The sequence below is a fragment of the Camponotus vicinus genome, unplaced genomic scaffold (genome assembly GCF_025532165.1).
Source record: "Camponotus vicinus isolate PSW18456_S1 unplaced genomic scaffold, iyCamVici1.0 SCAF_1, whole genome shotgun sequence".
Classification (NCBI taxonomy): Eukaryota; Metazoa; Arthropoda; class Insecta; order Hymenoptera; family Formicidae; genus Camponotus; species Camponotus vicinus.
Window position 1 is genome coordinate 19,013,070 of NW_028141945.1, and position 15,699 is coordinate 19,028,768.

At 31.4% G+C, this 15,699-nt stretch overlaps 1 protein-coding gene across 40 annotated transcripts in view; it reads right to left on the reverse strand.

Annotated features, from left to right (window-relative positions):
- Positions 1-15,699, reverse strand: part of Mhc (myosin heavy chain) — a 112,658-nt gene that overhangs the window by 96,763 nt on the left and 196 nt on the right. For 14 of the 40 annotated variants that reach the window (XM_083078016.1, XM_083077982.1, XM_083077995.1 and 11 more), the window contains exons 2-7: positions 13,015-13,405; positions 8,272-8,415; positions 6,409-6,565; positions 5,905-6,134; positions 5,363-5,426; positions 4,615-4,713 (exon numbers count right to left, since the gene is read on the reverse strand). In XM_083078016.1, the coding sequence (XP_082934142.1) occupies positions 4,615-4,713; positions 5,363-5,426; positions 5,905-6,134; positions 6,409-6,565; positions 8,272-8,415; positions 13,015-13,221 (901 nt within the window). In that variant the 5' untranslated portion in view covers positions 13,222-13,405. Of the gene's footprint in view, positions 1-1,805; positions 1,910-3,933; positions 4,038-4,614; positions 4,714-5,362; positions 5,427-5,904; positions 6,135-6,408; positions 6,566-8,271; positions 8,416-8,483; positions 8,628-13,014; positions 13,406-15,699 lie in introns of all 40 variants that reach the window. The other 26 variants (XM_083077999.1, XM_083077985.1, XM_083077991.1 and 23 more) reach the window with 4 other exon arrangements.

Sequence of the window (15,699 nt, forward strand, 5' to 3'; positions counted from 1 at the left end):
TCAAAAAGGGAGAAAAAACGAAGAGATTATTATATTTGCGAGTGCGCGTTTCCAACAGCCTGGCACATATATATATGAAGTGGACGTATCGGGGAGCGGGGCGATCAGTTACTATAGTATTTCGATAGAAGAGAATATTTCTTCCACTGTGAGAAAGCCTCGCGCCCCCAATCTCCCCGCACCCCGATTGCGGCGGCAGGCAGCTTTCGCAGGCGGGGGGCGAGGGGGTGGTGAATCCTCGGGCAAACCTCAGTACCACTTTGCTTATCATTAAGAAAAAAGGTAACAGAAGAAATATTTTTCCTGATAAATTACAAAAATTTAAAACTAAGTCAACTGGATAAAAAAGAGCATCTATTGCCGTTTAATAAAATTTAAAAGACCACATGTAACCTTAAAAGTTAATGAAATATTTAATATGTAAATATTGTATTATTAATTAAAAATAATCATTAAAATAATTCAACTTTAATCATTTGACAGATGGTCCTAATTATCTCTCTAAGACTTTTAAATATTTTTCCTACAGTAAAGCTTGATCTGTAACATAAATTAATGTTGATAATTTCGCAAGAAATCAAGGAGGCCTGAATTTCGCCGAGGCTCAGAAACACCCTGGGGGCTGGACTTACATCCGTCGCATCCATTTCCAGACCGTCGTTGATTCCCGGAATTCTGGTTTTACCCTGGTTAATGTACGAGTAGTCGCTGATCCGGTTACTCAGCATGGTCAGTTCTGTATTAGTCACATTTTTTTTCAACGCTTGATCTTATAATTGGCAAGCGAGCGATCGCGAGCGATCACCGTCGACATTCTGAGTCTTTTTCCCCTTTTTTTCTCGGGAAATGCACTTTCTTAATTAAATCCTATTAATCCGGCTAGCAAATAATTATTCATTAATTTGATCATAAATCACAAACTTAGCACTTAAAATAATTTACAATTTACAATTAATCAAATAAGTAATAAAATCAAAAAATTAAATAGGATATATCAAAAGTGATCGAAGTCGTCGGTGCTCGCAACGATTTGCAAAAAATATGGCAAATTATTGGCGGCAAGTATTCACTAAAAGAATGATAGAGCGATAGAGAAGAAGAAGAGAGAGAAATTGAGAGAGAAAAGAGAAGTTAACACAGATGTCCGTGTGTAATGCTGTAAAAATATGTTTAGTTAATCGTGTGACATATCGAAGAACTGCAATGAAAAAGAGGAACAAAGAGATAAAAAGAAGAAGAAAGTGAGAAAGAGAAAGAAACATTAAGTAAAAGAGAAAGAGATATAGCTAACATATAAAGAGAGAGATATAGACATGAAGAGAAATCACATTTCACATATACAAGAAAAATAAAATATGTATGTAAAAGCTGGTGCAAAAGGTTCAAAATGCATGGAAAAAATCATCGCTCGAAGAAATACATATTGAGCGATCTCCTCTTCAAAAGCGGTCACCATTCATACGCGGAAAGGTAATTATATATACACGACAGGGGATTTAGTGCTAGAGAGTCAGATCAGCGAATTTCGAGTAGAAAGTGAAACGATTAACAGAACCATCAATATAAAAGATGAAATTCTACATGTATACCAAGAGAAAAGATTCTTTTTTTTTTTTTTTAAGAAAATGTATGAAAATCTTCTGTGAAAAACTTTAAAAATATAATAAAAGAAAATACATATATTTACATTACTAATAATAAATAATTATTTCCAAAAAATTTAGTAAAATAAAAATTAAATAAAAGTGTAGTTAATTTCTTTTATCTCGTTTTATCAGCTGATCCTGCTCGGTCATTGCACTTACATCAGTAACTAAAAGCTCTTCGCCGTCATCGAGACCGGGTATCGTTGTCTTGCCTTGTGACACAAAGTGGTAGTCATGGATGTTGTTGGTCAGCAGACACATCTCTACAGGATGACCAAGTAAAAAAAAAACATGCGGGTCGTTAAAACAACCGACGGTAGACCATGCTTCCTTCTGGCTTTTCATCGTTACATCGAAAAATGGGTTCTTATCTACAGGGAATCTGTGAACTCTTACGAGTTTACGAGTTCTCTCAACTGCGTCTTGAAAAGGCAGAGATATCAGGGAGAACAAACAATTATAAAATAGAGCTACCTGTACTCGTCAGGAGTTAGCTCGACGAGAAAACCATCGAATTGCTTATATTTTTTCGTCAAAATTGTATTTTTTTTTAAATAAACATTTTTCGTTAAATCATGAATTTAAATCTTTAAAATTAGGAGAAACTAACTTCCGAAGATCCAAGAATTTGCTTTTATTTCGTATTAAAATATTTCTGACAAGTTATCTTGACATAATTCATTGTCAATTTTTTATAAATTGTGTCTACATCAATTTAAATAAAAATATTATAAGTAAACATAAATTAGAATCAGGACACGAACTGGACGAAACCTAATATATTACACAATGAGAAATATGTGCGAAAGAGAGAAATTGCTGAAATGTTTTATATTAAAAAATTCAATAATACAATCAACCTACAGAAAGACACGGATAGCTTAAACAACATCTACGACAAAATAATAAAGGTCGTGTAGTTTATTATTTTTTGATTTAACATATTCAGTTTTTGACGAACTCTCACACTGACACAACATTTTATCTTTTTTTCAAATGTCGCAAGACGTTAATGATCTTGTAACTGTGATATGTGGAGTTTACAAAATTAAGATTTACATTGTTTTACTCTTTTATCTGAACCGTATGTACTCAAATTGTTCACAGTCAATTCATGTCTATTGCTGTTTTTATTCAAACCGTCAAAGAATCTAATTATCAATTTCATTATTCCAGTGTATACTTGAAAAGGAACACAACCATATGGTCGAAACGTCGTAATTTTTAATAAATAAACAAGAAGTTTGGCTAGTTTTGATCGATTATATATATTATTTTTTAATGATCCTTTAAATAAAAATATTTTTAAAAATATTTTTAATATTAAAAATATTATCAAAAATATTTTTTAATATTTTTATTACTGCAAGTTATTATTCGTATTATTAATGTTTTATTCCTGTATTTTCTGAATATCTTTAAAACGGAATCAAGCAATGAGATGGTTCTCTTGCCTAGGATATTAATTTGATACTCTAATTACTCTCTCAAAGTACGTTTCTACAATACAGTACAGTACAGTACAGTACAGTACAGTACAATTTCTACAGCTCTGCAAAATATCGCTGCTCTTTCTGCGGATTGCGCTAGAAGACTGATATTATGTACAAGATATTTCAGCTCTCGTAGAAATGTCTACCAACACACTGATACACTACACAAGAGATACGTATCCGTCATCATCAAATTTCTTGAAATATAATTTTATTTAATTCCTTGAAATATAATTTTATTTAATTTCTTTTTTAAGAAAAACAAAAATGATGTAAAATAAAAATTATTTTAATCAAAATAAATTTTTTAAAAATTACATTAATAAAAATCAACCAAATTTGTAATTAAAAGTTTTTGAATTTTTTAAAATTTAAGATGATTAATTTTTTTTCTAATCGATTATATATTAAAATGCTAATTAATTAAAATTTCCTTATTTTAAAACTACTTAGACGTCGAGTCCGAATAAATCTTTTTCCATTTAAAATCATTGATATGTTAATTAAAAAGTAATTTAATGCTCTATGAATAAACATTAAATTGTGCCGTCCAAAATTTGATTAAAAAAAAATTGACTTTGATGAACACGTCTCTCCCATGATGACCTTATTCAGAGGTATTATTAATTGTCTGCTACAGTTGTTCCAGGCAATGATATACAGTTAATTCAAGAAAACTACCGATTGCCAGCAATCGAGTTTAAGGTGTCATATACATGAGGAGAGGGCAAGAGGTTGGCAAAGATAAATGAAAGGCGAGAATCCTGCGATATTCGTCATCGTCAGGTCCTTACGTCGGTCAGCAAACACTCCTCGCCATCGTCGACGCCTGGGATCGTCGTCTTGCCCTGAGATACGAAGTAGTAATCGTTGACGTTGTCCGTTAGAAGGCACATTGCTGCATGGAAGTGAGGGACACATAATTTGGCAGTGAGAAACTTTACTTAAATGTGTGAGAGGAAGAAGGATGACCCTCTGGGCGATTATCGCTCCTCAAATTTACGCGTGAATCCTTTCTCTCCCTAGATTCCGCAGCACCTATCCTCATCTTCTTAATCTAATCCCGTTATCGGGATCGAGAGCGATCGCAAAACCTCCTGACGAAATGACCGCTTCCTCGAAAAAATTAACTTCTCATCTCGAGAATAATTAATTAGATTTAATTTTGTTATTTTTAGTATTATAGCACAAAAGTGCTATTTTCTTGTATATAAATAATTTATGCATTTAATTTCTCATATATAAATGAGATATATTAAACTAAATTAAATATTAAATTAATTTAATTTAATTTAATTAATTAATATTTCGTTATATTATATTTCAGAAAAATATATAGATATAATTAATTTTTCGAGGCAGCGGTAATTTATCAATAATTCTTGGAAGGAAAATATAATTTATAGAAATCGACGCGTAAATCTTATTTAAATTTTGTGATCAGTTTCCTTCTCGCGGAATATCAATGATCTTACCCTTCAGTCCCTTGACTGATCCGGACATCATTTGGTAGAAGATGTGATATGAACGTTCCAAACTCTGTTGAGAGATGACACGAGCTTTTTCCAGCAGATCTATACGGGAGAAAAAATCATTTTAAATACATATTATATGTGCCGTGAAAATTTTACGTATAATTTCAAAAGTATCGAATAGATTTTATTAAAGCTTGAAAACATTTATGATAAATAAAAAAGCAGTGCTAGCATTTTTTTGAAAATGTCAAAAGAGCTCATTTCAATCACGTCGTTAAAAATAACGATAAATTGAGAGATTGCCATTAAAATAATCAACTTAATGTAATAATTTGATTTGCCTCATAATTATTAAAAATGTTAATTTTTTCGTTTTTCTTGCTGATAGAAATTCATCGCAAACACAGCTGTGTAAAAAAAATTGCGCGTGGTACATTGTTGTTTATAACACGAAATTAAATAAGGAAATCGAGTTATGCGATGACGCGAGCGAAATTTAAGCCAAAGGAAACGAAACGGAGCGGTCGCCCAAAAATAACCGAACGCAATCGAAGAACAGCTCGAATGGTGCACACGCGAGTCGAAGCCAACTGCGCCTCTACGGTATGTGTGTTGGGTCGCGACGATAATAAACGCGTTCCTTTTCCGTCACCTTGATGTGATTACTAAACACGATATCGCAGTTAACTGCGCAAAAATAATAACCGCGATTTCTTTGTCGCGATTTCCAAGATAAATCGATACTCACAAGTCTCGATATCAGCACCGGCCAGTTTTCCAGAAGGACCAAAGTGAATACGGATGAATTTACCCTATTCACAAAAGAAACATTAATTAATTAATTCATCTATATAATCAGATTTTATTAAATCGCGCTCGAAGAGAAATCAATCAGTTGAAGACAATATTTTCCTCAATTTCTAATTTTATGTATTTTCTGTATTTTATTTTATGTAATTTTATGTATTTTATTATTTTATGTTTTTTATAAAAATAAATTTAAATCTAAGCAAAAAATTTAATTTAATTTCAATTTTAAACTTAATATTTAAAAAATATTTATTTAATATTTAAAACTTAATATTTTAAAAAATTATTTTGTATTTCTGAGTGTCGAAATAAAATTTTTATATAGCAGTTCCTTCTTTCTCTCATCTCTATATTTTCCGAAACACTATTATAGACTTCCTCGTATATACGCAATCGTTTATCTTGGCCAAATATAGTAATGGCTATTTTGTCTTATTGGACGCCTCGTATGTTTAAGTACGTTAAAATAGAAGCACTTACGAAACGAGAGGAGTTATCGTTACGGACGGTCTTGGCGTTACCGAAGGCCTCCAGGACAGGATTGGTTTGAACGACCTGGTCCTCCAGAGAGCCCTTCTTCTTGCCAGGCTCGTCTTTCTCTTTCTTGGTCGAGGCACCGACGGTGGCGAAGTATGCAATTACCTTCTTCGTGTTCTCAGTCTTTCCGGCACCGGACTCACCAGTGATCAACATAGACTGATTCTCACTGTCTGTTGGTAGAGACACATAGACACATCGATTTTACACAACGCACAAAAATTGATAAAAGTTTTTAATTATATTGTCTCTAAAAATTAAGAAAAGCGTCTTTTACATAATAATTCTATCCGCTAATATCGAGATTAAATTAGTTTAATTTAATTTAGTTTAATTGATATGAAAATTATGTCGATTTCTTATGTCAAAGGTAATACTTTTCCAACGATATTGCAATTAGTATTGCCAATTAATATAATAATTAAATATAATCATATTTTTACGCACTAGTAAGCATGTTGACGTAAGCTCCATCAGAAATGGCGAAAATGTGCGGCGGCACCTCATTACGCCTCTTGCCGCGATACAGTTTGGCGCACCTGTAGGTGTACACGGGGAATCTTTTGTAGGGATTGATTGCCACGCAGAACAGGCCGGAATAGGTCTGCAAATGTAGAGAAATTGACGATTATTTAAAGATCGATCAATGTACGCGAAAGATCGGGATCTCGGATAACGTTCCATGCCTGGACCGATCCCTGATGGTTCGCAAGAGAGAATCACATTGCAATTGCACAAAAAATCACCGCCATAGTTCTACTGTCTGAAATCGGTAAAAAAGATTATTTCAACTATCGCAAATTACATGAATTTTCTAACAAAATATAGGATTTAAATGCATTATAACAAATTATAGAGAGATTTTAAAAAGTACGGAGGGATTTTAAAATCTATGGATTTAACAGAGTTATAAAGTTTAATATAAAATAAAAGATTAATTGTAATAATGTAATTCAATTTTTTATTTAAACTTCGGACAGTTGAAATTTGGCATAAAATGTAGCATCGATAATGTCTGATATTATCAAAACCTTTATATTGATAAAAATTACTAAATTATTAATAAATTAATATTATGTATAAGTAATACGAAATTTAAGTGCAGAGAAAAATTAGAAAACATTTATTATGCATATTAAATGAATGTAATATTTTTTAATTTATATTATATAAATCGAGAAGTTTTTTTAATAATCAGACAATATCGATGACGTTATATAGCGGAAGATATACATAAAATAATCGAAATGGGAACGAAAAAACAGGTTGATGCAGCAGGAACAGTCCATCTTCCATTATAGCGGATGCGACTCGCGTCTCGAAACGAGAGCATCCATCGGGAACTCCGTTTTATGAGTATGTGAAGGCCCTAGAGCGCATTCATTCAGTTAAACATAGTGGATAAAACATTGAAAAAGAGGAAACAAACATAGAAAGATAGAAAGATCGATCGCACATTTTGTGCGAATCAAAAGGAAAAATAATCCGTTGAAGTATTTTTCAATAATAATTGACATTGATACTTCTTGTTTCGTTTCATTCATTCCTTTCAACATCAAGAAAATGCCCAATTAATGATCAAATTATGAGATAAATATCATTATCAATTCAGAGGAAAAAGAAAATTCAATACTGAAAAAAATCACAGAATGTCGTGGCACGTCCTTGTGCTTTGTAACGACATTAAAACAAAAATTCGTACACCCTCCGGCAATTAAAATGTAGTGTTCACGAAATTCATTGTCCTTGCGGAAAAATTATTATAAAGAATGATAAAAAGATCGATAAGAAGCTAGGAGACATCGTGGCACGTCACGGTGCTTTTTGAAACGACGTCATCCTTTCATTTGGATAATAAATAAATGAATAAGATGGGAAAAAAATATCATGCATTTTCCAATGACGGAGATATCGAATGGAGGAAGGATTATGGTCCTTGCAAAAGAAGAATCATCGAAAGATGATGGGAATAAAAAAGCCAGGAAACGTCGCGGCACGTCTTGCTTTACGACGATGCTCCTGAAGGATTTGCATCCTGGCGAGCTTTTTATCGCGGATGACGAATGAACGATAAAATAAAAACCCGAAGGATCTCCGAAGGAACATCGCATGACGCGTTCTGGCGTTTTGAGCGACGAGTAAATCCTTCGTAACATTGTCATTCGACAAAATGAAAGAATTTTGAAAGAAAAATGCGAGATTGTGCGGCTCGCAAACAGGAGGAAAAACACTCGAGACCAGACAAAGCTAGACAAAGCCTTCCTCAGAAGCGAGGAAAGGGGGGCGAGCATCTCTTCGTCGCTGCCTTACGTAGATGAGCTGGGCGTAGTAACGTTGCTTCAAGTTGTGGAGGACCGAAGCATCGTTGAGATAGGTCAGATTGGACATGTCTTCGGCTTTCTCATACTTGGGCGGATTCACCTGCTGCAGCTGATCCTTCTTGAAATCCCTGGTCTGTCATCGGGCCCCGACAGAGAAAGAAAGGACGGATTAGTGGTGATAGATCACGATAATCGACTTACGTAAATTAATTTGGCGTAGTAACGCTGCTTCAAGTTGTGCAACACCGACGCCTCGTTCAGGTATGTCAGATCGGCCATATCTTCGGATTTCTCGAATTTTGGCGGATTCACTTGGGACAGCTGGTCCTTGCGGAATTGTTTCGTCTGCGCGAGCATTGCAAAATTTTTTTCTTTCTCTTTCATTTAATTATTGTCTCTTTTTTGTTCTGTCATTATTACACGTATCAATCAAGCTCCTTTTTGCCAATCACGTATTATATTTAATAATTTTACCGATCTCCCAGATTATTTTAAAGATTATTATACATGCAAAAAATAAAAAAAAAACACTTCCGAGCTCTTGTGTGAAATATATTATTGTTATTCGAAAAATATGTTTTTCATCTCAAGTCAAGAAGAATGAATTATTTCTCGATTATTTAAATTTTCGAAGATAAAGATGCAAGGAAGTTAAATATATATATTCATTTAATAAAAAAATATTTATATTGTTAATAGAAATTATTAATGCAATAATTTCAAATAAAAATCAAACATTAAATATAAATATTTAAAATTTTATTGGGTCAGTGCGCATTGCATTTAAATCATTGAGTTACTTCATAATTATATGTAATCCATTTTAGATTTAGTCTTTGTGCAATTTTAAATTTTTAGCGCTTTTTTTATTGCAATTTTGTTATTGCTTTTTTTATTGCAATTATGTATACTCTAAAGATATATTTATAATATTATTAAAATATAATAGCCTCCAATTTTACATCAGAAACCATTGACGATTTCTATTTTTAATATACTTACGCTCTACCCCATGCTCTCCAATATTTAAAAATTAAATAAAGTTTTATATACATATATTCCAATTATTCCAATCAATTTATATATGATTAGTGAAATATATATAAAAAGAGAGAATGCATTAGTTATTAAATAATCATATGTAACTATAACATTATACTACTATCATAAATGCTTCAAATATCAGCAGAAAAATTAATACAATCTGGCAAAAAATTAATTTCTACAAGATTGAAGTTGAAAGACGATTGAAATGGGTCAATCGCGATATAAGAGTGAATAAGGGGTTGCGCTAAATATTTGCATAATGCAAAAAAAAACTAGGCACTTTTTCTCGACTATCGTATTACATAAGAAGGCTTTTTGGCAACTATTTATGACACCTCTCTCTTTCTCTCTCCCTCTCTCCCTCTCTCTCTTTCTCCTCCTTTCGCGGGCGCGTTTCTCTCAAGCTCGATGCACGAGAAGTTGCTGCTCTAAAAATACGTTGACCCGCGTTTCGAGAAGTAGCGTTTCGACTTATTATTACGCCAGGCGTTAGCGACGATGGTTAACAATAGCGTTTAGGCTTACTGTCGCAGCGAGATAGCACGGGTTTGCTGAACCATTATGTAACCGACGGGAACACGGACAACGGTGCCGTTTAAACGCGCCCCGAAAATGAAATTCGGGCCTGATGCGCGAAAATAATGCACTTTTCTCGAAATTGCATGAAAAATAATACGAAGTCCAATTTTAAGACATCAAATGCGATCAGGATTTAATAATAACGATAATTGTAAATGAAACAATTTTTATGGTTGATATACGATCAATAAAATGTTAATAAGACAGCGCAAAGTTTATTTATTGTCTAATTACGGAATGCATTGGTAAAAAAAAAAAAGATAGGAGGCGTGAATAATTGAATTACATAATTTTAAATTATTTCGAAACTTTAAAACGCTCTCGAAAAAATATATATAGTATTATAAAATTCTACAGAAGACAGAAAGAGAAAAAAAGAAAGTATTACAAAAGTATAAATTTCACATCTGTCATTTTGTAATTTTTGTAATTTTCTCTTTAAAACAATATTATAAAAATTCATGTAAAAATCTGATAGTCTCGAAAATCATTCTAATTATTGTTTTTTTACTTTCAGGATGCTAGAAAGAGAAAAATTCTTTTTAAAAAAGCGTTTTAAAAATATTGAATCATCGAATAATATACTGATCGAATAATATACTGATTAATTAGAATCCATCTACAAACATTTATATTAATTTGAATTGAGCGAGAATATTTTAGCAACAAGATTAATATCAATCACACGATCTGCTTTCTGTTGCTTTATCACAATATCTACTATAATTTAGAATCAGACATAATTATAACATTAATTGTGAAAAATTAAAGATTTACAGAAATTAATTAGAATTTCTGTAGAATAAAAATCCTATGCATTGTATATTTTCATTATTCGACACTGTCTATTATTGCTACATATATTTTTGCAAGCAAAATTAAAATCTATACACTTAGATATTCTCTATAAAATAAGAAAAAGACACACAATGTAATTTTATACTTCAAATTATTAAGAATTTTCTCAAAAATGATTGCAAATTCTCGTCTCATAAAATGAGAGAAGGAAATCAAAACTCCAGCGCCTTGTTTCAAAGACAGATTATCGTTACTTATTTTCGCCAGCAGGAAAGAGAGAGGAGGAAAAAATAAAACGTCGTCCTTTGCATAATGCGTTTTTTGATAGGCCTCAAGCTCAAAAGGGATTTTATTTTTGTCCAAGAGAGAGCCTTCGAGCAATCGTGACAGAAGGTCGACAGCGCCGGCGGTTCGCGGCCGGTTTTCTGTTCTCCGAAAATAGATTGCTAGCAAGATCCCCGTTTCTCCCCCTTCTTTATATATATATATATATATATATATATATATATATATATACAAATACATACATACATATGTACACATATATATATACTCCTGGACAAAATTAACGCATAATTTTTTTCACTTTTTCTTTAAAAGCTGATATTTAAATTTTAACAAAAAATTTTAAAGAAAAAGTGAAAAAAAAATTATGCGTTAATTTTGTCCAGGAGTATATATATAGAAGCGAGCAAGCTCTCTCTTTCTATCTCCATCTTTCTCGGCCAAGCGAGTTAAAAAATCGCCAAGGCAGAGGTAGAGATCACGTCTCGATCCTTCCATGGCGATCGACGGAAATCGCTGTGCGGAGTAAACAGACTCCCTCCCTTGTCCCACGAAAAATTTATGCGAGCGAACAGATTTATCCGGTGGAATCGGGACGCGTCTTCGCGTCGACGCTTCCTTCGTGCGTAATCGAAAATTCGCGCAAATATTTTCCCGATGTAATCACGCTCTCACAAAAAGTATTACATCACTTTTGGAGTTTAATTCGAGAGAGAGAGAGAAAAAGATTACGATGAAAATTGCCAAAAATTTTGAGTAAGTCTTTATATTATTTGTACTTTTAAGTAGTATAATGATTTATATCTTTACCGTTATATATGAAATAAACACATTTGTAATTTTCTTTTTTATATTTATATTGTATTTATTTATATTTATAACAAGGTTTATTTTAAGTGCAAAAATTTTCTCTTGAGTGTAAACAAAAAGATAGAATCATATATTTAAAAATAAGAATGAATTTCTTGGATAAAGAAAATTACACAGTAGAAAAAACCATTCTCTACGACAGACAGTAGAAAAAAAAGATGTATAGACAGACTGATGACGCTTTCAATATAATACGAACAATCGCGATATTTAATTAAGTTACGATTATTTGATGCAACTGTGTTATTTAATTAATGATTAATAATGATTATTAATTAAATTACATACATAGGAATAATTATTAATAAAAACATAGGAAAAAATAAAAAATAAAAGCATTCTTTTAAAATATAATTCTAAAATTTTAGAATATACTTATATAATATTTTGCTTGAATCAAATATTTTGATTTAATTTTAAATTGAATAAAATATTTTGAATGTATCAATAAAAACAAATGCATTAACTGTATAAAATACAAAAAAGAAATATCGCATAATATACTTGCAAATTTAGTCAAAATTATGATTATTATTTACTTAAATTAAATTGAACAATTTTCATTCAAAATTTGAATTAAAAAATTATTTAGTTTCTTATACTTGAATGAAATATCTAAATTCTAAATTATTAAAGTATATATATATATATATATATATATATATATATATATAGATTGTAATAAAATCATCACATCATTGTGTTTCAATTATTTTGGAACTCTAAGTACAAAATTAATTTGTTAAACAATATTTCTTGAAATATAAAATGCAATTACAATTACATTCAAAATTTCAAAGTATTGAAATTTCAAATACTAGATATAATTACTTTCAGTGATATGAAATATCAGTATTTTTTGTATATTTAATATCCAAAAAATAAAGTAAAATAATTTCATAACATTATTTTCAGATATTTTAATTTAATTTAGTCTAATAACAGCCGATTTCTTCAATTTTAATTTCTTCTTAAGATGAAGAAATTTCATTTGCTATAAAAATTTAAAAAAAAATTATTTTAGAAAAAAATAAAATATTCTTCAAAAAAAAACCGAGTCTTTTTTATTAGTTGGTCATTATTTCCAAGCAATTCGATATATTCCTAGAATAAAGGAGGTCAAAGAAGGGGTCATTTATTTATTAAGACATACCTCGCCGCCAGGCAAACCGACGCTGACGATATCGCCCTTGGTGGCTTTGATCTCGCCAAGGAGGTAGCCCTCCTTTTCATCGGGTACCCAGCACGCCTTCTTCGCGTCATAGGGTTTTGTCTGGTCGATTCTCTTCTGCTCGAGAGAGACGAAGAGATATGGGGTCGGATCGGGATCCTCTCCCTCCTGGGGCTTCGGGGCTGGCATCCTCGATGCTTTCTCTGGGCTCTACTGGCGATAAACTGATGCCGTAGAACTCACGGGCTATCTTGTGAAGTCTAGCTTCTTTTTCGGTAGGAGGGGAGGACTGCTCCTCTTTTTCCTGTCGTTTGGGGCTTGTTGTTGGTTCGGCGGCGGACGGACTACTTCTGGCGGCACGTTACGGGCGGCCCTGGGGAACGATCGGTTAGAAAATCTCGATTCCTCCCAGTTGTTTAAAGCTTTACGAAACTACTCATTGAGAAACTAGTCATTAGTGCAAAAGAGATCTAATATCTTTCCATTGATATTTTTTAAAAATATATAATAGGCAACCTCAATAATTATGTATTTCAATTATAATAAAAAATTATTTTTCTGTTTCAATTCTGATTCAATTGTCTAATTTAATTTTCAACTTTACTTGATAAATACTAGAAATTTTTGTGCCAATCTAATAACACTAAACAATGGCCGAGAAAATCTATTTTATGAGATATCCTAGATATCTCTCACAAATCAATAGACTCTTTCTCTCTTCCATAGATTTCTTAAATTTAAATTTATTTCTAATTTCTATTCTGAAATTTATTTCTCAAGTTTAAAGTTTATTTAAACAAAAATATTATATTTGTCGCGTTTTTAAGTATTAAAAAAATATATATATTATAATAAAAAATGTAGAAATACACGTTTGTCCATCTCTCCCTAAAACTCAAAAATTTTTTATTTCAGCCATTTGTAATTTAAAAATCATTGGATCGCCGATTTGTTAAAAAAAAATTGATGTTATCAAGTTGAAGTATTTATGAATTAATAATGCAAAATATATCCGCGAAACACATACATTCTAACAATTTAATAATTTTAAAAAGTATTTCTTCTATTATTTAATCTCTATTTGTAATGTTTAAAATATTAAAAATTATTTTATATAAAATATCAGATGTGAGAGTAATATTTCTTAGCCATTGTCTGGTGCTAGAAGTTTCCTAGTTTCGTAAAGCAAAATTGAAAAATATTTTAAGATTGTCGTCGACAACCGGCTTTTCTCTTTTCTAATTTCACTCAAATATTTAAAAAATAATATTTCAATAGTAATAAAAATTCATTTTATCCAATACGCTTCACCTCCGATCAACTTTATGTGATGTTACTACAATGTCACTGACACTAATACTCGACGATTGTGCGTGCATCACGAAGAAGAGTCACGAAGAAGAACGCGATAGGGGATTGCATAATCAGATAAGAATACAAAATGGAGCAGACACGAAGCGGCACTAGCGATCGGACCAAAAAGAGCGATGTATCGCGTTACAAGATCTCCGATATTTTCGTTCCTTCGAACAAATATGAAAAATGTGTAATATATAGAAGACATTCTCGTAAGTTTATTGGCTTAACAGATGTTGGAAAAACATATATTTTAAATGATAAACAAAATCGATCATAGATATATAGGTCATAATAAAGAATAATATTGATGGACAGGGAGAAACTTTAAAAAGAAAATAAATATAAAAAAAATATAGATTATAAAAATGATAAAACGAGAGAACTTTAGAATCTTAGAATCACTAGAAGAACTCACTAAAATTTAATAGATGAAGAAATTTTCAATTTTTAATTAAAAAAAAGATTTCTAAATAGAAATTTTATTCATATAAAGAAAATCAATCCCACTCATTGATAAAAAACCATAGTTAAATTAATTTTTTTACACAAGTGGGTTCTTTTATACAATTTCCGGTAAAGTAAAAAATTACAATAGAGATTACTCATAATAATTTTAAATTAAAATTAAATTAAATTTGCGAATTTGATGTTAATTTGGAAATATTAATTAAAAAAACAATATCTGATTCTAAATAAATTCATGCTTTTTAATCCATATATATTGTATTAATTTAAAGTTTACTCTTTCTTGATCTCTAAACATTTAAATACAATTATATATATATATATATATATATATATATATATATATATATATATATATAATATATATTACATACAAATTATAAATCATATAAATATAACTGAAAAAATGCAAATGTGTTTCGATGATTCGTTTAAAAGTTGAACGCCTAAACTCAAACTTGGTAGCGTCGCACATTGATATATTCCTGGTGTGTGCACCTCATTGCTTCCAACGAAAAAAAAGAAACACAATTGGAAGTCGATTTAATCGACACCGGAAATTCGATTTTTTAATTTTGTCAAATCGGGGCAGAGGATAAAGAAGACGGAAGATAGATATAAAAGAAGAAGAAAAAGGGAAAAGGGAGCGCACTATGTCCGTTCACCATTCGAAGGATTATAAACACACACAGGTAAAGGGCTCCTCCTAAGAGTCCTGGCACATCCTCGGATTCTCACACGAGTACGTCACTGAGGATCAATGAAGATTCAAGACAGTCACTCCCTTGAAACCACCCGTTCGCCAAACACTTTCCGCCCACCTGGGGGTGACTTCCTTCCCGG